Source organism: Coregonus clupeaformis, chromosome 35 (genome assembly GCF_020615455.1).
Source record: "Coregonus clupeaformis isolate EN_2021a chromosome 35, ASM2061545v1, whole genome shotgun sequence".
Lineage (NCBI taxonomy): Eukaryota > Metazoa > Chordata > Actinopteri > Salmoniformes > Salmonidae > Coregonus > Coregonus clupeaformis.
In genome coordinates, this window is record NC_059226.1 from 23,962,269 (window position 1) to 23,985,579 (window position 23,311).

The following is a 23,311-nucleotide window of genomic DNA, read 5'->3' on the forward strand; positions in this document are numbered from 1 at the left end:
GGAGACAGAACGCGTCTCCTTCCTGTTTATACTTGCGTACTATTGCTTGTACAGATGAACGTGGTACCTTCAGGCGTTTGGAAATTGCTCCTAAGGATGAACCTTTTCTGAGGTCTTGGCTGATTTCTTTTGATTTACCCATGATGTCAAGCAAAGAGGCACTGAGTTTGAAGGTAGGCCTTGAAATACATCCACAGGTACACCTCCAATTGACTCAAATGATGTCAATTAGCCTATCAGAAGCTTCTAAAGCCATCATTTCCTGGAATTTTCCAAGCTGTTTAAAGGCACAGTCAACTTAGTGTATGAAAACTTCTGACCCACTGGAATTGTGATACAGTGAATTATAAGTGAAATAATCTGTCTGTAAACAATTGTTGAAAAAATAACTTGTGTCATGCACAAAGTAGATGTCCTAACCAACTTGCCAAAACTATAGTTTGTTAACAAGAAATGTGTGGAGTGGTTGAAAAACAAGTTTAAATGACTCCAACCTAAGTGTATGTAAACTTCCGACTTCAACTGTATACATGGCTCCTCTGTCCTGCTGTGGTGTATAATTTACATCGTCCAGTGGTGAGAAACTGAGGCAAGACGTTGGGCCAGTAAGCCTTCGACAGCTTTAATGAGCTTTTGACTGTCCAACACAGACTGAGGCAATCCAAAACCAGCAGGTTTACTGTGACAGTATTGGTGTCGAATTCACTGTATAGAGGTCCGCGGTAAAGAGACTCTGGCATACCTGTGGGCCAGAAAGGCCCTTCACCGGGTAAATGATACTCAAGGAGGGTGTCACTGTTTAGAACAGTCAGCAATGTTTTTCTCCCATGAGTCAGATATTCGCTCAGGACAACGATGGGAAGAAGAGGGATATTAAGGTGGAATCTCAGCCAATTACAGTGCTTCGTTCCACTATAGGAGACAAGCCAAGGTGCTAGCCTGGCGACAGTCTGGTGCCTCGTTAGCTGTCAGCTTGGCCCCAGGCTGTGTTTGTCCTTGAGGCCTCCCAGAGGCTCAACCTCCTCAGGGAGACTCCCTGGAGCCTGGAGGATCCATGTGTCACAACGTCTGCATCGTTCAGCTAGCGTTAGCAACACTATCCCAGTGCCTGCAGCCTGTAGAGCTCAGATCGGGTTTCAGAGGTGTCCACTCTTGCAGGCCAGCCCTGATAACTGCTTGTAGGTTTTTGTTTTCTTTAGTATGGCCTTGCTAAAATAACATTTTAATCCGTCCAATAGCAAAAGGTAATGGAGAGCTAATCAAGCTTTTTTTCTGAGTGGATAGGGTTCTCAGAGTTCTGATTCGGTAATGCAACTTCATCTGCCAGAGAAGCGCAGGAGGAGAGAGAAGAGAGAATTTCACTAAGCTCAGTGAAAAGCTCAGTGGTCTGGTTTCTGAGAAAATAGTCCCAAATATCTTTCAGAAGAGCCAGAGAATCGCAAAAAAAAGAACAAAAAAGAACTCAGGGTCCATGCAGCTCTGCTCCCACCTCAGCCCCCTACATTTAAAGGCCTCCAGAATGGTCCAGAGACAGACCCCAGAGAGAGGGTTTGCAGACAGATGGGTACTTATTGCTTTGCAGACAGAACATATTGCTTGTTACTTGCACACATCCATTGCTTGTTCACAACCACTAATGCATCCTGAATGATAAAAGAGAGAGTCCATAGAATACTTTATATGGCTGGGCTGTTAAGCTAAGAATCATTGTGTGTAACCCCCCTCATTTACGAATTGAAGTTGGAGAAAGGTAAATGGTGAGCGTGCATGCTGCATATGGTAGCTATGTGTGCAGATGTGCATGATGCATATTTATACATGTACTATGCATATCCCAACACTTCTCTATTTTTATGATTTACTTTTCTTCATCCACCGGCTGCACGTAGTTGAAATCAATTCAAATGTCCTATAAATCGCTATTCCATATCATGCTGCTACATAGACTACAGTGAAACCACTTGGTGTCTGTCCGTAACACAGAATGTCTCGACAATAGCAGCCAAATGAATCTCCGAATGGGAATAATTTAACAGTGTGAAATCCCTGCTCCACTCCATGCACACCTAGTGTGTGAGAATGTGTGAGGTCCTGCCATGCTGGGGATTGGGTATCATTAATTCTGGCTGCACCCCCTCTGAGGCTGGGAACAGCTTGGAAGACCATGCAGGGGTTGCACGCTGGAGGCTCCACCATAAGTCAACCCCACTGGGGAAAGGGAGAGCAGAGGGAAGGGGGTCTGGTGGAGCTCAGGAATAGGCTGGAAGCTGTTTGGTGGGGAGGAGCTAGCAGCAAATGGTGTGTGACTGTAGTAAACACGACTGACTGGCTGCCACCCGTTGATACGGTTCCACCTGTCTAGCATGTGCTGGGCGTAGGAATGCACTGCGGCATAACCTGTTTACTTATGATAATAAATTAAGCTTGAGGCTTGGGCTAATTAACAGGAGAGTCCACTGAAACGTACGGTGAAGGACGGAACTTGTGTGAACTTAGACAGTATCAGAGTTCCATGCAAATATTGTACCTTGCGGTCAAGTGTAAAATGATAGACTTACTGTAACTTTATGTTTAACCACTAGCTTTAACCCAACTGCCTTTAAAGTGACTCATTATACATATAGATGAACCATACACTGGCATTCAACAAAATAATCAGATTAAAGCCTATGTTAATATTACAATAATATATGCATGCATCACATGATTTGCTGCCAGTCTGGAACACATACTTTAATAAAATACTATGTGTTTGATTTTTCTTCCATCCTGACTCTTGCATTCATGTTTGGACAAATTCTTCAACACCAAGCCAAAGCTAAGATTTCAAAATAAATTATGCACCATATTACCCGGGACAGACACAGTGACCTGTCCTGCCCTCTTGCAGGCGCCCATTGTCCCTTGCGATTTGCGTCTAGCCTCCGCTGAAGTTTCACTAACACAGACGGTTCCATTTAACACGACTGTGGTGACCTTGCCGAGAACTGTGCCGTTTGCCCTTTCCGATGCATGCGTTACCGATTAAGACAACAACAACAAACAACACAACACTGAGAGACGTGGATGCTGACGATCCCCAGGGGTCTCCAGACACAACCACTGTGTGAGATTCCCCAGTTCTGACGACCAGGGGGTCTGAAGCTTCAGGGCTCTTCTCAAGCAGGTGACAAACAGGAGGTGCTTGCCGCACCAAAACTCTGTCCGGTTTAGTTCCTCATCCCTTATGCTCCAGGATGAATAAACAAGCACCTCCTTTCCCGCTCTTTCTCTCTCTCCCGCTCTTTCTCTCTCTCCCTCTCCTTCTCTCTCACTGGTACAGATTTGCCAGAATGGTATCACACTCTGTTCTGGGTGGAGGGTGATGGGAGCTGACAAGACAATGGCATTGTCCCTGCTGTTGTTAAGGGTCCTGGGGGTGCTTTACCCATGTGTGCCACTCTGACAGGCTGCTAACAGTAGGAGAGTGTGTGAGTGTGTGGGGGGTGGGGGTTTGTAGAGTAGTGGTGCCAGGGGGAGCAAAGAGGAGATTGACCAAAACAAAACAGGGAGGATGCTGGGACAGGGAGGGAACTTAAGGGAACCAGGTCTAGAGAGAGAGCGAGTCACTTCATGTGATCGTTATCTTCCGTTTTGGGTGTTACATATACATGATCAATAGCGAAGAAAACCTGGAATTAAAATAGCAAAAGTAGATTGCTTGTCCCTGTTCGTCCCCCTAGCCATCGACACGACATTGATTCGTACAAAAAGCTTACGCACCCAGGCCTTCCTCCCAGTCCTATACACTCTTCTCTTGCTCTCCTGCTCTTCAAACGTCCATGCTCAGACTGTGACCTCTGTCTTGCTGTTGGTGGGCAGCCCCTTGTTTTTGGGGTGCATGTGGGGCGACTGTCCATAGCCCAGGGGCTGGGAGAAGAGCTCCGGGAGCGTCTCAATGCTGAACTGCCGCTTGTTGGAGTAGACCTGCCGGCGGCTGTTGGGCTGTTGATGTAGTTGCTGTTGATGTTGTTGATGCTGTTGATGTTGTTGATGCTGCTGATGCTGCTGATGCTGCTGATGCTGCGGATGTTGCGGATGCTGCGGATGCTGCTGCTGTGCCTGCACGATGTGGGAGGCCGTTGGATGCTGGACATGGCCCTTACTGGAGTCCCAGACTTTGAAGGCCGAGCTGGAGGTAAGCGGGTGGGTGTTGGTCTTGGGCTTGGGGAGCTGGGCAGCGGTGATGGTTATGGCCAGTGGGGCGTGGATGTCTGGAGGGGGCAGGAAGGGCTTGTCCTTGTGAAAGGCGATGGGCTGGAAGGTGGGGGGCGAGGAGTGATGGCGGGAGTAGTCCACCATGGGGTAGCCCTTGTAGTAGTCCCTTGCTGCCGTATCTGCTGCGAGAAAGGGGAGGAGACAAAGGTGGGAGAGAGAGAGAGAGAGAGAGAGAGAGAGAGAGAGAGAGAGAGAGAGAGAAATGCAGTTAGTGGTATACAGGTCAAAATACCTTCCAAATGCCTTTAATCTTTTCCTTTGTTTCAAGACATGGCATCCACTCAACCTGTGGGTCCACAATGAGTTATATGGGTCAGAATATCTACCTGGTACCCCCAGAGACCTCAACAATGTCCTCCTTTGTTCAGATACAGTAAGAGCTCTGTTATCCAGTGGCCAAACCCCTAAACCAAGTTAAAACAAACAAAACAACAACAATGAAAATCTGTAGGGACCTGCTGCACAAGCATCTCCTCCCTACTTTATCATGCTGTAAATACACATTTGATTCCAGGTAATTACATTGTACACATTGTAATAGCAGTGTAATAGACTCCATCATAGTGTGGCTGTAAAATATGCTGGCATAAGAGAGCACAGATGTATAAAATGCACTGAGCTACCCCACTCATATCACTGCTAATAGCTTTGAACCTCGCCCAACCTCTCTGTTTTAATTAAATGTACACATTTAGGCAAGTTATACAAGACATTGTATCCCTTTCTGGAGTCACTTGTATGCTATTCTGCTGCCAAGGGAATAATTAAGGTGAGACACCTCTCCCCCTGTGTTGATCCCTGTGCCCTTGGCTTTGTATTATATACCATCAAAGGAAACAGTAGCTTTAACACCATCACCCCTAAACCAACCTGTCAGGTAAACCTACAATGACATGGAGGTAGAGCTGCACAGAGTGTACAGTGGCTCATACCCACAGGGCTTGGTTGTGTGTGTGTGTGTGTGTGTGTGTGTGTGTGTGTGTGTGTGTGTGTGTGTGTGTGTGTGTGTGTGTGTGTGTGTGTGTGTGTGTGTGTGTGTGTCTGTGTGTCTGTGTGTCTGTGTGTCTGTGTTTGTGTGTTTGAGAGGGGGGTTAAAATGCCTGTACCGTTAACGTTGAATGAAAACAAATAAGAAAAAAAGCAACAGCAACTGGCGTATAAGCTGGAGTTTTGAGTGGAGTAAAAATAGAGCGGGTTTGGAGTGTCGTGTCGTATTAGTGAGGGAGCCCTGAGTGCTGTTTCGTGAGGTCACAGCCGCCAGACCCTCAGCCCTCAGACACCAACAACCTTGTTCGCCTCACTGTTTTGTCATTTCTGTTTTTCTTTAGCCTATTTTGTTGGAAAAAATGATCCTGGTTGTTGTTGTTTCTTTCCCCCCTCCCCCTCAGCCTCTGAGTGTGTGTGTGTGTGTGTGTTTGTGTGTACTTGCGTACATGTGTGCGTGCCTGCCTGCACCATCATACATACACTACATGGTCAAAAGTATTTGAACACCCCTTCAAATGAGTGGATTTGGCTATTTCAGCCACACCTGATGCTGACAAGTGCATAAAATTGAGCACACAGCCATGCAATCGCCATAGACAAACATTGGCAGTAGAATGGCCCGTACTGAAGAGCTCAGGGACTTTCAACGTGGCACTGTCATAGGATGCCACCTTTCCAACAAGTCAGTTTGTCAAATTTCTGCCCTGCTAGAGCTGCCCTGGTCAACTGTAAGTGCTGTCATTGTGAAGTGGAAATGTCTAGGAGCAACAACGGCTCAGCCCGAAGTGGTAGGCCACACAAGCTCACAGAACGGGACCGCCAGTGCTGAAGCGCGTAAAAACCGTCTGTCCTCGGTTGCAACAATCACTACCAAGTTCCAAACTGCCTCTGGAAGCAACGCCAGCACAATAACTGTTCGTCAGAGCTTCATGAAATGGGTTTCCATGGCCGAACAGCCGCACACAAGCCTAAGATCACCATGCGCAATGCCAAGCCTCGGCTGGAGTGATGTAAAGCTAACCGATATTGGACTCTGGAGCAGTGGAAATGCGTTCTCTGGAGTGATAAATCACGCTTCACCATCTGGCAGTCCGACGGACAAATTGGGATTTGGCGGATTCAAGAAGAACTCTATCTGCCCCAATGCATAGTGCCAACTGTAAAGATTGGTGGAGGAGGAATTATGGTCTGGGGCTGTTTTTCATGGTCTAGGTCCCTTAGTTCCAGTGAAGGGAAATCTTAACGCTACAGCATACCATGAAATTCTAGACGATTCTGTGCTTCCAACTTTATGGCAACAGTTTGGGAAAGGCCCGTTCCTGTTTGAGCATGACAATGCCCCCATGCACAAAGCGAGGTCCATAAAGAAATGGTTTGTCCAGATCGGTGTGGAAGAACTTGACTGGCCTGCACAGAGCCCTGACCTCAACCCCATCGAACGCCTTTGAGATTAATTGGAACGCCGACTGCGAGCCAGGCCTAATCGCCCAACATCAGTGCCCGACCTCACTAATGCTCGTGGCTAAATGGAAGCAAGTCCCCTCAGCAATGTTCCAACATCTAGTGGAAAGCCTTCCCAGAAGAGTGGAGCCTGTTATAGCAGCAAAGGGGGGAGCAACTCCATATTAATGCCCATGATTTTGGAATGTAGTGCACATGTATGAATGCAGATACTGGTAGAGGGTATGCCCTGGAAGTTATAGCGTGTGCAGACAAGCAACAAGAGTTGAGTTTTATTTGCAGTAATTGAGCATGAACGAATGCATTTGGCTATTGGTTACTCAGAGTACAGTATGTAGATGTAATTTTAAAAATGGGGTCATTTAGTGGCGTGCCATGCATGAAACATTCTCTTTTTCATCACTGCGAAAGCTCCTAGCAGTTTCTGTGCACTGGAAACTATTGAATCAGTTTTATTGCGATTAGCAATAATGTTGCACTGAAAATGACCTGAAGTTCAACAAATTTGAGCCTTTGTATTGACTATGATGTGTGAATGTATTCAAATACAACAATTGCCCTTCAGCATATATTGGCTGTATGATAAGTCAGTACAGCCAATATAAGTACATTTGTAGTGTGCTAGGTAGCATACTATGCTACAGGTAACTGCCAAAGTAAAGGAAAGACTTGAATAAATGACGGTTACAAAGTATATTGAAAGCAGATGCTTCCTGACAGGTGTGGTTCCTGAGTTAATTAAGCAATTTAAACATTCCATCATGCTTTGGGCCATGTGTAAAAATACCCAGTTGACCATTATTTTGGTTATCATGGCTAGAATAAGAGATCTCAGTGACTTTGAAAGAGGGGTCTCAAAGCAGCATAGGGGGTGTCACGCTCTGGCTCCGGGACTCTGTATGTTGAGCCAGGGTGTGTTCGTTCTGTGTGGGTTGTTTCTAGGTTGGGTGTTCTAGGTTGTTGTTTTCTGTGTTGGCCTAAGTGACTCCCAATCAGAGGCAACGAGTGTCAGCTGTTTGCTGGTTGTCTCTGATTGGGAGCCATACTTAACTGTCTGTGTTTCACTTTGTGTTTGTGGGTTTTTGTTCCGTGTTCGGGCATTGTCACCGTGGACTTCACGAGTCGTGTTTTGTTTTTGAAACTTTAACTAATTAAAGTCATGTTTGTTTCACACGCTGCGCCTTGGTCTACTCACTCATACGACGATCGTGACAGAAAAACCCACCATACAACGACCAAGCAGCGTGTCCAGGAACACACGCAGGAGGTGACTCTGGTGGATGTCCTCCTCGGTTGGGGGCAGATTACCGAGGAGGAGGCCGTCCGGTACCGGAGGGCTATGAAGGGGGAGACCCAGGCAGGAGAGGAGCAGCGGCGTCAGCAGTGCCATCGTCGGACGGACGAGAGGCACCCCCAATAATTTTTTAGGGGGGGGCACACGGCATGGGCGACTGGGCAGCAGGAGGCTGCCACAGGGCGAAATAGGAGAAGAGGAGAGAAGGCCACCGGGGTTTGGGGGCCAGAAGGCAGGTTGGCGGAGCCTGGATGGAGAGCAGAGCCAACTCCCGTACTCAGGCATGGCAGCATGAGACTGGGCAGGTTCCGCGGTATGCGGAGCTGCGCACTGTGCCACGAGTGGTCCGGCATAGTCCGGTACGTCCTGTCGCGAGCACCCCGCACGTGTTGTGCGAAGGTGGGCATGCAGCCAGGACGGAGTGTGCCGGCTCAGCGCTGGGGCCTCCAGTGCCTCTCCTCGGTCCCGGATATCCTGCGCCAGTATCACGTGCTGTTATGCCAGTACGGGTACACAGCCCTGTACGTCCTGTGCTGATGCCTCACACAGAGTGTGTGAAGGTAGGCATTCAGCCAGGACGGGTTGTGGCAGCTCTTCACTCCAGGTCTCCTATCCGTCTCCATAGCCCAGTCCGGCCTGTCCCTGCTCCACGCACCAAGCCTACGGTGTACGTCGCCAGCCCTGCCCGGCCTGTTCCTGCTCCACGCACCAAACCTACGGTGTGCGTCGCCAGCCCTGCCCGGCCTGTCCCTGCTCCACGCACCAAACCTACGGTGTGCGTCGACAGCCCTGCCCGGCCTGTTCCTGCTCCACGCACCAAGCCTACGGTGTGCGTCGCCAGCCCTGTCCGGCCTGTCCCTGCTCCACGCACCAAGCCTACGGTGTGCGTCGACAGCCCTGCCCGGCCTGTTCCTGCTCCACGCACCAAGCCTACGGTGTGCGTCGCCAGCCCTGTCCGGCCTGTCCCTGCTCCACGCACCAGGCCTACGGTGTGCGTCGTCAGCCCAGCCCGGCCTGTTCCTGCTCCACGCACCAAGCCTACGGTGTGCGTCGCCAGCCCTGCCCGGCCTGTTCCTGCTCCACGCACCAAACCTACGGTGTGCGTCGCCAGCCCTGCCCGGCCTGTCCCTGCTCCACGCACCAAACCTACGGTGTGCGTCGCCAGCCCTGCCCGGCCTGTCCCTGCTCCACGCACCAAACCTACGGTGTGCGTCGACAGCCCTGCCCGGCCTGTTCCTGCTCCACGCACCAAGCCTACGGTGTGCGTCGCCAGCCCTGTCCGGCCTGTCCCTGCTCCACGCACCAAGCCTACGGTGTGCGTCGACAGCCCTGCCCGGCCTGTTCCTGCTCCACGCACCAAGCCTACGGTGTGCGTCGCCAGCCCTGTCCGGCCTGTCCCTGCTCCACGCACCAGGCCTACGGTGTGCGTCGTCAGCCCAGCCCGGCCTGTCCCTGCTCCACGCACCAGGCCTACGGTGTGCGTCGCCAGCCCTGTCCGGCCTGTCCCTGCTCCACGCACCAAGCCTACGGTGTGCGTCGTCAGCCTGGTCCAGCCCGTTCCTGCCACTCGCACCAAGCCAGGGGTGCGAGTCGTCAGCCTGGTCCAGCCCGTTCCTGCCACTCGCACCAAGCCAGGGGGTGCGAGTCGCCAGCCTGGTTCAGCCCGTTCCTGCTACTCGCACCAAGCCCGGGTGCGAGTCGTCAGCCTGGTAAGACCGGTCAGCTGCTCCACAACGGAGCGTAAGCAATCCGCTCCGTCAATGTCCAGTCCAGATCCAGCCAGCGGGGTCAGACCCGGACCAGGGGCGCTATGGGGGGTTGATTGGAGGGTGGTGGGCAAGGCCGGAGCCAGAACCGCCGCCGAGGAGGTATGCCCACCCAGCCCTCCCTTGTTTAGCCCTTATTGAGGCGCGGTCGCAGTCCGCGCCTTTAGGGAGGGGTACTGTCACGCTCTGGCTCCGGGACTCTGTATGTTGAGCCAGGGTGTGTTCGTTCTGTGTGGGTTGTTTCTAGGTTGGGTGTTCTAGGTTGTTGTTTTCTGTGTTGGCCTAAGTGACTCCCAATCAGAGGCAACGAGTGTCAGCTGTTTGCTGGTTGTCTCTGATTGGGAGCCATACTTAACTGTCTGTGTTTCACTTTGTGTTTGTGGGTTTTTGTTCCGTGTTCGGTCATTGTCACCGTGGACTTCACGAGTCGTGTTTTGTTTTTGAAACTTTAACTAATTAAAGTCATGTTTGTTTCACATGCTGCGCCTTGGTCTACTCACTCATACGACGATCGTGACAGGGGGTTTAACGGGTGTGTGTGTCACGAATGTTGAGAGACGGGTCGGACCAAGGTGCAGCGTGAAAAGCGTACATGTTTATTAACTCAATAAACATAAACAAAACAAGAAACAACGTAACGCGAAGTCCTCAGGCTATACACATACAAGCCTAAAACAGAACAAGATCCCACAATACACAGTAGGCCAGGGTTCTTCAATTCCGGTCCTGGAGGGCCGAAACACCTCTGTTTTTCATCCTCTCCTTCTAATCAGGGGCTAATTCAGACCTGGGACACCAGGTGAGTGCAATTAACTACCAGGTAGAAATAAAAAACAGAAGTGTTTCGGCCCTCCAGGACCGGAATTGAAGAACCCTGCAGTAGGCAATAGGCTACCTAAGTATGATCCCCAATCAGAGACAACGAGTGACAGCTGCCTCTGATTGGGAATCATACCCGGCCAGACATAGAAATAGAAAACTAGAACTTAAACATAGAATGTCTAACATAGAATTCCACACCCTGACTCAACAAACAAGAGCTCTATAGGTCAGGGCGTGACAGTGTGGCCATGGCCTAAATCTGGCTTGCCTACTATTTACTCAAACTGCATACTGTGATCCAAATTGTACTACATACTATTTAGCACGTACTGTTTATTAAAAAGTATGCTGTATGCCATGGCCGAAACTTATTACTTTTGATGCATTCAAGACAACTGGGAATTCGGAAACAAAACTAGCTCAGACTGGGAAAAATCGTGAAGTCAGTGATCTTCACGTCGGAAAAGTCGGAGCTCTAGGATGACGCCCGAGTTTCTGACTTGTAATTCCGAGTTGGCTGACCATTCAAAACAATTTTTCCCAGTCGGAACACATTCTTTTTCAGAGTTCCCTGTTGTCTTCAACGCACCATCAGTTATGGCTTCACATATGAACCGGAAAGGATCGTCTGTAGTCCCACTCTCCATCTGTGGAGGATGCATGCACTTGAAGACTTGGCCTCTATTAGTTGATCTAGCCAACTATAGATAGGCTACTCATGATGATGTATTGCTTGTTTGTTTTTTGCTTTTGACTCAAACGGCCTACTATTTCGGACGCAAGTATGGGTATTCGGACACGGCCTGTGTGTGTGTGTGTCTCAGTCACCAGATCTGAACCCAATTTAACACTTATGGGAGATTCTGGAGCGGTGCCAATTTCTTGTGGAAGAGTGGTGTTGCATCCCACCAACTGAGAATCTATGCCAAGGCGTATTGAAGCTGTTCTGGCGGCTGTGGTGGCCCAATGCCCTATTAAGACATTTTATGTTGGTGTTTTCTTTATTTAGGCAGTTACCTGTATATTGGTCCTGAAACCCAATATCATCAAATCACAGACCAGTCTGGAAAAAAGCTGGATTTCTTGAAGATCATAAAACATTAATTTCCTTGAAAAACGATCAAAAGGGGGAAATTGTGCTTTAATACAGAACATTATAACACTTTGTTTTGTTAAAGAAAGTTCTCAATCTTCCAAAGGAGAAGAACTAAAGATGTATAAAGCTGCTTTAAATGGCCAAATCAAGGCAATTTCAGGAAATTATTTTTAAAAGCTATTATGCTGATAATGGCAGGTTGTGGCATGTGCCACGTTTGGCAAGTCATGGGAGGATTAAATGGCTATGTTGCCAACGCCACTGTATACAGGCATGTGTTTATACATTCTAAATATTCTAAAAGGATAAGCAGCTTTATTCCAGCAGAATAGCAGTCTAGCAGGTGCCAGGTCATTCATGTTTAAGACTTCCATTGATCCCCACACCACAGCCATTTTGAGGCCAAGTAGGGGTGTGCTGTAATTAGCCAGATGAAAACAATGATAACAAACGATATTGCACTAGACTAGACTGACATTTTAGCTCTTTATCCTTACTAGTGATGCTTGAAACCCATGCTACCCAACTACTACTACGCTTGCTAAGAAAGATTTGCACGAAAGTGACCTCGGGGTTGCAGCAGCATGCATTTTGTCACAGGGAATCACTGACGTTCTCGGCCGACTGCACAGGAAGTGCGCGGTGAGAGAGCATATGCGCTGAAGGCGGGGGACCGGCAATGGGGCCTTGCTGCCCTCTCCGTCCATTTCGCGCCCTCTCCATCACTTTTTCACTCTACCACTTTGTGCCCTAGCAGAAATTCTCAGGTCGTTAGAGTTTAATTAAGATACAGGGCTACGACTACATCCTGGTCCAAGGACATGCTGGTACACCTGGCAGAAGTTGGCTGGCGCCCGAGCCAAAGCCTTCTGAACTACACTCTGTCCTCTCAATGACTTTGCCCACACAGCGAGTGGTGACGTGCCATGTTGTTTATTGGCTTGCTGGGGGGTACAATCACGTGTGAAGAGATGAGAGGGCTAAGCCTACATCCCAAATGAGCTGCTGTGTGTGCCCTTATGAGTGTGTCTGCATGTGCGCTTGTGAGTGTGTCTGTGTTTGTATGTGTTGTTTAGAATCTCATGCATCAACCTGTTTTTCTGCTTGTACGGCCATCTGCAAGCGTTTGTGTATGAATGTGTATGTGTGTGTGTGTGTGTGTGTGTGTGTGTGTGTGTGTGTGTGTGTGTGTGTATGTGTGTATTTGTTCATATGCATGTGTGTGTCCGCAGGACCAAACGGCTGTCTGCTCCATTTATGAGAAGATAATAAGTGAAATACCCTAGAGGCGTAGAGAGACTCCCCTCTCTTAAGATCAATGGATTCAAATGAGATGCAGAGATGTAAATACAAAGCAACTGCCTGTGGTAATGCACCAACCGTGAGGTGCGCCCTTGTCAAGGGCCCGATGAGCCGGCATGCCAACCTGCTGTGCCAGAGGACCCGTGCCCCGGCTGGGACCACGGATGGCAGCCACGCCATCGTCTGTACAACCTACAGCCATGTGTGTGTGTGTGGAGTGTGTGTAGAGTGTGTGTGTGGTGTATAGAGTGTGTGTGTGTGCGTGAGAGTAAAAATAAATAAATGAATGCAGCGCAATTAAAAGTGACTACATTAAGGACCAAGTCATCCACTTATGTATTCTGTTTAGGGTCCTCCTGGTGAGAGGGGTTTGGGATTATAAAATGTGCATTCATCAAACGGAAAGGAATATGACAACGGATGGAGAAAAATAGTGTTGCATCACATTCGGATGAAAATGTTAATTTAAGTATTTTACTGCAAATGTCAATGACAACGTCATATGAATCTATTGGCTTTTCTATTGACGGTCCCTTGGTGCAATCACACGTATTTAGTCAGTGAGCAGCATAATGAAGTGGACTTTTCCATCCTGCCATTTGTGGTTTTAGAATAGGAGGGCTAGTGAGCAGTTCTAATGACATGCAATACTCTTATGGCGCGTGCATGCATGTGTCGTGCTGTCTTTCCAAATAAGCATCAGTGTGTCCTTGTCTGTCCAGAGTGATCAGATACAATCACGTATGGTTGTGTGTGTGTGTGTGTGTGTGTGTGTGTGAGTGTGAGTGTGTGGCGTCAGTATGCATGTGTGTGTGTGGCGTCAGTATGCATGTGTGTGTGTGTGTATGTTGGAGTCAGTGTACTGTAAGTATGTGTGAGTGTGTGCTTGTGTGTGTGTGAGTGTGTGTGAGGCCAGGTGGCCAGCCAAAGGGGAAAGAGCCACCATGTCCTGGTATCCCTCAACGGTTCTGACCTATCCAGACATATACTGTCAGTCACTCAACAGGGAGTCATGTCACTCACTATCCTGACTGTCTGTGCTTGAGCTGTCTGTGTTCCATATGTGTCTTGGAGGATATGTAGTAGTGTCAGTATGTGTGTTTATGAGTTAGTCATGATAGAGTAGGGCAGTGGAGGATGTGTGGGAGTTACATCATTGTTCATATACAATATACACCCTCTACTTGATTACCACACATGTTTTTCACCCGTTTCACACAGTCAAACATGTTTTTGAGAGCAAAGTATAGGCATGTTATAATTAAGAACTAAGGCTTGAGGGGGTGTGGTATTTGGCCAATATACCACGGCTAAGGGCTGTTCTTAGGCACGACGCAACTCAGAGTGCCTGGATACAGCCCTTAGCCGTGGTATATTGGCCGTATACCACAAAACGCTGAGGTGCCTTGTTGCTATTATAAACTGGTTACCAACATAATTAGAAGAGTAAAAATAAATGTTTTGTCATACCTGTGGCTAATCAGCAAGTGTTTGTGTATGTGTGTGTATGTGTGTGTATTTGTGCATATGCAGGTGTCTGCTCCATTTATGAGAAGATAATGAGAAGATAATAAGTGAAATACCCTAGAGGCTTATAGGGCACGAACCACCCAGTTTATAATATACAGTAACATTATATAACATTATAGGGTCGTACCCACTCTCTTCAATACTGGAGTGTCACAGGCACTGTGTCTAACGTAATAATGATGTCAGTTCTTCAAATGCACATATGTAGAAATATCAAAATATAAAATACATAAAATACGTCTATATTATTGGGTTTTGGATTTATGTTTGCATGAGTGAATAGGTTTTAGTGTATTTCTGTCTATGTGAACTGGTCTATGTCGATAGGCACTGTATGTGACAGGATGTCTGTAGTGAGCAATGCGTTGCTTACCCACAGCCTTGAGGGAGGTGCACTTGTTAAAGCCCAGACCAAGGTTGTTGTGAGGGTGGGAGAGCGCCATCGCTGGACCCAGGGGTGAGAGGGCAGCGTTATTCAGGTGGTTGTGATCTGAAAGAGAAAGAGAGAGAGAGAGAGAGAGAGAGAGAGAGAGAGAGAGAGAGAGAGAGAGAGAGAGAGAGAGAGAGAGAGAGAGAGAGAGAGAGAGAGAGAGAGAGAGAGAGAGAGAGAGAGAGAGAGAGAGAGAGAGAGAGAGAGAGAGAGAGAGAGAGAGAGTAAAGGAAGAAAGGGAAGAAGAGAGAATGACCACAATTCTGCTATTACACTCTAATTAGTCCCAACACCTGGGATTGAAGATACACCGTTGACAGAAATTGACAGAAACCATGTGTACCACCATGTGTAGCATCATGTGTACCACCATGTGTACCACCATGTGTAGCATCATGTGTACCACCATGTGTAGAATCATGTGTACCACCATGTGTACCACCATGTGTACCACCATGTGTAGCATCATGTGTACCACCATGTGTAGCATCATGTGTACCACCATGTGTAGAATCATGTGTACCACCATGTGTACCACCATGTGTAGCATCATGTGTACCACCATGTGTAGCATCATGTGTACCACCATGTGTACCACCATGTGTAGCATCATGTGTACCATCATGTGTACCACCATGTGTAGCACCAAGGTGATATCTAGAACCTAAAAGGGTTCTTCGGCTGTCCCCATAGGAGAACCCTTTGAAGAACCCTTTTTGGTTCCAGGTAGAACTCTTTTGGGTTCCAGGTAGAACTATTTTGGGTTCCATGTAGAACCCGTTCCACAGAGGGTTCTACGTGGAACACAAAAGGGTTCTACCTGGAACCAAAAAGGATTCTACCTGGAACCAAAAAGGGTTCTCCTATGGGGACAGCCGAAGAACCCTTTTGGAACCCTTTTTTCTAAGAGTGTATAGGAGGCATGATGGCTCAAATCCCGTCTTCCCGACATCAAAGAGTCTATTTCCCAAAGGTGTTTTGACAGGCACTACAACCACAACACAACACAACCACAACCACACTGTACAGTACTAGCTGTAACTATACCGTGTCAAGGTTGTTGTGACCCGACATTAACCCTCATTCAACCAGACCCCCACAGTGGTGCACCCTGGGTCACAGTGAATGGGGGGCTAACGTGGCCCTGTAGTTGCAGTCACGGATATGGCGCTCATGAGCACCGCCTCTCTGTTTGCCCTGGGGCGGTGTGAGGCCGGATGGATTGTTGTGGTACACACATGCAGAGCATCGACATGCAGATGGAAACTCTGCCCAGAGCTATACATTTAGAGAGTTATGCCAACTTTTAGAATTTTGAATATTGTTCTAATTCTAGAAATTCAGTTACAATATTTAAACAATGCTATGTAACTGAATGTCTACAATTAGAACAATATTCAAAATTCTAAAAGTTGGCATAACTCTCTAAATGTATGGCTCTGGGCAGAGTACATATTTTAAGTGTTTTTATTGCATTTTTGAATGAACTTTCTTTGTTTTTGATAACTTGTTGATAGATTAACTGTAATATCTGGTGGTGACCCACCAGAATGATGCAGCAACACCAGATCAACAGCATCTGCATTTTGGCCCCATGCCCCAATTCCTAGAGGAAAGTGAACCGCAGTGTGAGGAGATTTTTGTTTTTTTATCTTTATTTAACTAGGCAAGTCCGGCCAAACCCGGACGACGCTGGGCCAATTGTGCGCCGCCCTCTAGGACTTCCAATCACGGCCGGTTGTGATACAGCCTGGAATCGAACCAGGGGGTCTGTAGTGACGCCTCAAGCACTGAGATGCAGTGCCTTAGACCGCTGCGCCACTCGGGAGCCCAGAGGAGATGCAGAGGCTCGCTTTGTAGGGGGCTTTTCTGGACCACTGCTGAGGTGTGGTGGTCTTACTGGTGCTTTTACAGTCGCCGAAGCATCACCCAGGTGGGTGCTACATTTCAGTAGTGGATGATCTAGCCTAACTATGGAGGAGGAGCTGTGACTATCGAAGACGCTCTGTGGCCTGTCTGTCAGATGTCTCTACCTCCCTGCCTGACTGTACCATCTACACTTCCTTTTCCGAACTGCCTTTCATCTAAAGCTGTGGAAAACAATTGTATTTATATATTTAATGTAATATCTTATTTTGTTCTTGTCTATTACTGTTCTGTACTTTGTCATGTATTTGTCCATTTTATGTGGACCCCAGGAGGAGTAGCTGGTGCATGTGCAGTAGCTAATGGAGATCCTAATAAACTGACCTAAACCATCGCCCAAGAACTGCCAGATCCCTCCATTTGTTTTGTTAAATAGTTTTTTGTTTATTTTGTTTTTAAAGCGACTTTAAGATTCTACTTGGAATGAAAAGCCCTATATAAAATAAATATATTATTATTATTATTAATACCATGGCATTGTTGAATACTCCTTTCTGATTGGCTTGAAGGGCATTCTAGAGTGTGCTTTATTTAAGTGATAATGCCCGAGAAGCCGGTGTTTGGAGGATATATTGGCACGGGTGTTGTTAGGCCCGAGACGAAGCCAATATATCCTCCAAACACCAGCTTCGAGGGCATTATCACTTTTATACAACGGGTTTCCAACATATTCAAAAAATGATTGTCATATTTTAATTTAAACGTTATTTTGATTAATTTATTCATACTATTTCATCCTTCCACAAAATATAGTCCCAACATCTATGTTCTGTATCCCAGTCGTTCATTCTAAATGTTCCATTGCCATACTGGCTGGCAATGTTCTTATCCCTTGCTTGCTAGCTAGCCAACTTTGGCTAACTTACAGTCACGTCAAAAAGTGCAGCCAGAATAACAGCAAAGTAGCTGCATTTGCAAATGTTTAAGCTGTTTTGTAGTGACATTTATTTGGATACATCCATAACAATGAGCTAATGATGCGCGATTTCGCCTGGCATAGAAAATGTGCTCTCTCGTCAGGACACTGTTGTTCAGAGGAGATAGCCAACAACACAACTAACACAATCACTTCAAACTGAAGCTGGGAAGACAGCAAACTAGCTGCACTTTGTTTTGTTTGACCTGTTTTCCATTGATAGTTATTTGTATATATCCATAAAAATGATGCTGATTCATTTCGACTTGCTGAGAAAAGCTGCCTGTCTGTCTCATCCCGACTCCCAACAAGTTCATTACTATGGGACAGCTGGAGATCGAAATTGAATATTGAAACAATGTTGCAAATGTCGGAGAGACAGACAGCAAGGTTTATCCAAATCTCTGCTGTTGAAAACTAAATGTTAGTCTAAAAGAAATGTGAGATAATGTCTAGATGCTTTTTATAGTGGAGATCAAGTTTATAAATTGCCTGGCTGGGCTGATGAGACAGTGGATTGTGCAGATGGAAAAGAGTAGATAGGCATTTTAACGTCATAGATTTAGCCGGTGGTAACTTGTGGAATAGACACCGGCTGGAATATGGTTTTAACCAATCAGCATTTAGGATTAGACCCACCTGTTGTATAATTCCCTTTATAAAATGGGTGGTTCGAGCCCTGAATGCTGATTGGCTGACAGCCGTGGTATATCGTATATCGTATCGTATATACCGTATACCACGGGTATGACAAAACATTTATTTTTACTGCCCTAACCAATTTATAACAGCAATAAGGCACCTCTGAGGTTTGTGGTATATGGCCAATATACCACGGCTAAGGGCTGTATCCAGGTACTCCGCATTGTATCAGGCTTAAGAACAGCCCTTAGCTGTGGTATATTGGCCATATACCACATCCCCTCGTGCTTTATTGCTTAAATAACGCACGTTATATTTGCACGGTAGAATAGTTAATTCTTACGTTCTATGTTTGAGCTGCTTTTGAAAGCAAAAGTCGAATTGAAAACATTATTGGTATTGTTGAATTCAATTTTTATAATTGCAAGCTAGTACTGATGGTTTGGTTAGCTAAACTAGCAAGTCTGTTTGTTTGGTTACCATGGCAACTACTGTAGTTATCTAGTAAACTTGCTAGCTACTTCAGTGGATGTTGAACACATTTCTACTGGCAAATGATCACATTTCTAGTGGCAAATGTGTTAATTATAGCCATCATATAAAAGGGATAATCCACTCGGGGCTCTATGCGTTCTCTAGAAAATAATGCAACTCCAACACCTTCCACGTCGTTTATTATTTTCCATAGAACGCATAGCCCCTCGTTGATTATTCCTTACGTAATGTTAATTGGGAGCTAACATGGCTGCCATAGAATGTTGAAGTGGCATGTAAATGCATCATAATGCTCATTCTAGACATTCAGTTACATGACATTGTTTAAATATTCCCCATGTAATGTTAATGGGGAGCTAACATGGCATAGAATACACAAGGTGCAATTTCAGAATTTGGTTGTGCATCAGCAGTCACTCAATTAGCCCATGATAACCCACGAGCCACTGCAGCCCCTCATAATGAGTTCTGTTTTTTTGTGGCCCCCACCTCAATCAAAGTTGCCCATCCCTGTTCTAAATACATGGCTCTGACTCTGCCTAATGTGTTCCTGCTACGTGGAGCGGGAAGCCAGGGGTCAAGTGGAGGTGAAGGGTCAATGCTGTGTGTGTTCCATCAGACACACATACAGTGCCTTGAAAAAGTATTCATCCCCCTTGGCGTTTTTCCTATTTTGTTGCATTACAACCTATAATTTAAATGGATTTTTATTTGGATTTCATGTAATGGACATACACAAAATAGTCCAAATTGGTGAAGTGAAATGAAAAAAATAACTTGTTTCAAAAAATAAATAACGGAAAAGTTATGCGTGCATTTGTATTCACCCCCTTTGCTATGAAGCCCAAAAATAAGATCTGGTGCAACCAATTACCTTCAGAAGTCACATAATTAGTTAAATAAAGTCCACTTGTGTGCAATCTAAGTGTCACATGATCTGTCACATCATCTCAGTATATATACACCTGTTCTGAAAGACCCCAGAGTCTGCAACACCACTAAGCAAGGGGCACCACCAAGCAAGCGGCACCATGAAGACCAAGGAGCTCTCCAAACAGGTCAGGGACAAAGTTGTGGAGAAGTACAGATCAGGGTTGGGTTATAAAAAAATATCAGAAACTTTGAACATCCCAAGGAGCACCATTAAATCCATTATAAAAAAATGGAAAGAATATGGCACCACAACAAACCTGCCAAGAGAGGGCCGCCCACCAAAACTCACGGACCAGGCAAGGAGGGCATTAATCAGAGAGGCAACAAAGAGACCAAAAATAACCCTGAAGATTGGAGTATCTGTCCATAGGACCACTTTAAGCCATACACTCCACAGAAAAAAGCCATTGCTTAAAGAAAAAAATAAGCAAACACGTTTGGTGTTCGCCAAAAGGCATGTGGGAGACTCCCCAAACATATGGAAGAAGGTACTCTGGTCAGATGAGACTAAAATTGAGCTTTTTGGCCATCAAGGAAACCGCTATGTCTGGCACAAACCCAACACCTCTCATCACACCGAGAACACCATCCCCACATTGAAGTATGGTGGTGGCAGCATCATGCTGTGGGGATGTTTTTCATCGGCAGGGACTGGGAAACTGGTCAGAATTGAAGGAGTGATGGATGGCGCTAAATACAGGGAAATTCTTGAGGGAAACCTGTTTCAGTCTTCCAGAGATTTGAGACTGGGACGGAGGTTCACCTTCCAGCAGGACAATGACCCTAAGCATACTGCTAAAGCAACACTCGAGTGGTTTAAGGGGAAACATTTAAATGTCTTGGAATGACCTAGTCAAAGCTCAGACCTTAAGCCAATTGAGAATCTGTGGTATGACTTAAAGATTGCTGTACACCAGCGGAACCCATCCAACTTGAAGGAGCTGGAGCTGTTTTGCCTTGAAGAACGGGCAAAAATCCCAGTGGCTAGATGTGCCAAGCTTATAGAGACATACCCCAAGAGACTTGCAGCTGTAATTGCTGCAAAAGGTGGCTCTACAAAGTATTGACTTTGGGGGGGTGAATAGTTATGCACGCTCAAGTTTTCGGGGGGGGGGTCTTTCGCAAGCCACTGTAGGGTATAACATGTAAACATACAACAGACATGTAGCCATCAAAAAACATTATTGTATCTACTATGTATCCACTATGTTCATCTGTTCATAACGGTTAGGTGACCGCCACACACGCATAATCGAAATTTCACCACAACTGCCCTTATATACGGTATATTCAACAGTGACATTTTTGTATGGCTTGTGATTTTGAACATTCTGTAAGCGGAACATGCCATATACACTGAACAAATGTGACAGAAAGAGGCTTGGTCGCTTTGGCCCTCTCCTATTATCACAGCACTGAAATGGGACCCCGCAGACCTCAACTTCTAGCACGCTCACCAATCCAGTGAGGTGATGCTGGTGTTCAGGCCAATGACAAGATAGGAAGCTAGCTAGCGTGACAACAACAGCAACCTGACCTGAGATGACTGACAGTTGCCCAAATGTAAGCACCAGAGGGTGACAAAATGTTAAATGTTTGGGCCGCTTTAGATGCATCTTTGCAACTCAGAATATAATTGAGTCACACATTATTGTCAGACTCTCTGTAAGGTTACTAGTCATTGCATGCTCATTTAAGATATGTAAAGCTATATAGCTACTGTACACAGCTGTTTTGTGTGTCCCTGGTGAGGACATTTTGAAATATTCACTAAATATCTTTCACATTTCAGTGAATAGATAGAATGATAACTTTTTGTAAATTAACCATTTGTGCTTCCGGGTCATTACGTAACATAATGTACAAAATGTTTGGAAGGCATTGTTATTCCTAGGTCACTTAGTGGCACGAAAAGTTACCAAACACAGAGCAATTCTGTAGTCCTGGATGGGATCCGGATCGTCCAATGCATGTTATGTATCACATCAATGGAAACCATGCAAGGAGATAAAAGGAGTGGTAGAAAAGAGCAGCAAGTGAAGGATGACGCTGAAGTTGACTGATTGAATTAGAAATGGATCTTCACATCCCCGTGTAATTGATATGTGATTATGACACACGCTGAGTGAGCCGTGCGGAAAATTGACTGTCTTTCGTGCCACAGTGCACCACTACTCTACACTCCACTCCACCCCAAGGAGAATAGTGAGACTGGCGCCTGGCCACCGAGGCTCACTCGCTCCATGGCTGATGAGCTGTGAAGCGTTTGATTCAGGCGCGCGGGACATTTCCCACCAGTTCTCCCTCTCAAGAGGGGTCCATCCCTCTGCAATCCCAGCGGTCATCTGAGCTGGCACCCCTAATGAGATCTGCCTCTCACCGAAATTCCCTCTGAATCCCTTTCCCCTCTGTTCTGAAAACTCTGGAATGCACTCTGACTGACTGGCTGGTCAGAGCTACAGCTTAGTGCTTGTTAAATCCAACTATTTTTCATTCTTCTTTTTTTTAAATGTTGTTTTTGTAGTTTTTGACAGATTAAAAGTACATTTACATTGTAATACTACTGACAGCTAACTTTCTAACTCTGTCCATAACTTTTGGACTTTATAGCATTCACAGAAGACATGGATTATTGAGTCATTGTTAGTTTTACACTTAAGACATGACTCTGCCGTTGTGCTGTTAAATCCAACTCTAACTGACTAATCAGCAGTGGAAAGAGGAAAGGCCAAGAGAGAGAGGGAAAGAGAGATACAACTAGAGAGAAAAAATCAACTAATTGCCTTGATGAAAAAAAATCCCTGACCTCTTTCCAGTTTGACCACAGGGTTATGTGCTGGTGACATGGGTGGTGGTGGTGGTGGTGGTGGTGGTAGTCACGGTGGGGATGGAGCTGGACACTGTGCCCACACTGTGTGTGATGGCCATCTGTGCTGCAATAATGGGGTTGAATATCCACGGATATGAGAGCAGGTTTTTTTACCAAGTTTGTGCGTAGGTTCCCTTGAGTCTGTGGGCACAGAACAAGGTTTAAAGAGAGTGTAAGGTTTTGAAGTGGGTATGAGTGTGAGTGCCTCTGCGAATAAGGATTTGTATGTTGATATGAATTTCAAATTGTGTGTGTGTGTGTGAGAGAGAGAGAGAGAGAGAGAGAGAGAGAGAGAGAGAGAGAGAGAGAGAGAGAGAGAGAGAGAGAGAGAGAGAGAGAGAGAGAGAGAGAGAGAGAGAGAGAGAGAGAGATAAATAAATAAATAAACAGAGAGAGAGGGGGGGAGAGAAAAGACACAGAGAGAAAAAAAGAGAGAGAGTGCAAGGGAGAGCTTTGGATTTATGTGTGTGTACACATTGTGAATGAGTCGGAGCTGGTGTGCAGTACACTGCTGGGCGATGGCCTAATTCAGCAGGGCTGAACTTCAAAGGGTCCTAGTGCTGCAAGGGCTTCAACAGATCTGCC

General features: G+C 46.4%; 1 protein-coding gene across 3 annotated transcripts in view; it reads right to left on the reverse strand.

Moving 5' to 3' along the window:
- Nucleotides 1-461: 461 nt before the first annotated feature.
- Nucleotides 462-23,311, reverse strand: part of LOC121550893 (protein shisa-8-like) — a 95,233-nt gene continuing 72,383 nt past the window's right edge. Inside the window, exons 3-5 of one of the 3 annotated variants that reach the window (XM_041863312.2) lie at nt 14,889-15,005; nt 4,584-4,661; nt 462-4,376 (exon numbers count right to left, since the gene is read on the reverse strand). In XM_041863312.2, coding sequence (XP_041719246.2) covers nt 3,826-4,376; nt 4,584-4,661; nt 14,889-15,005 — 746 coding nt within the window. In that variant the 3' untranslated portion in view covers nt 462-3,825. Of the gene's footprint in view, nt 4,380-4,583; nt 4,662-14,888; nt 15,006-23,311 lie in introns of all 3 variants that reach the window. The other 2 variants (XM_041863311.2, XM_041863313.2) reach the window with 2 other exon arrangements.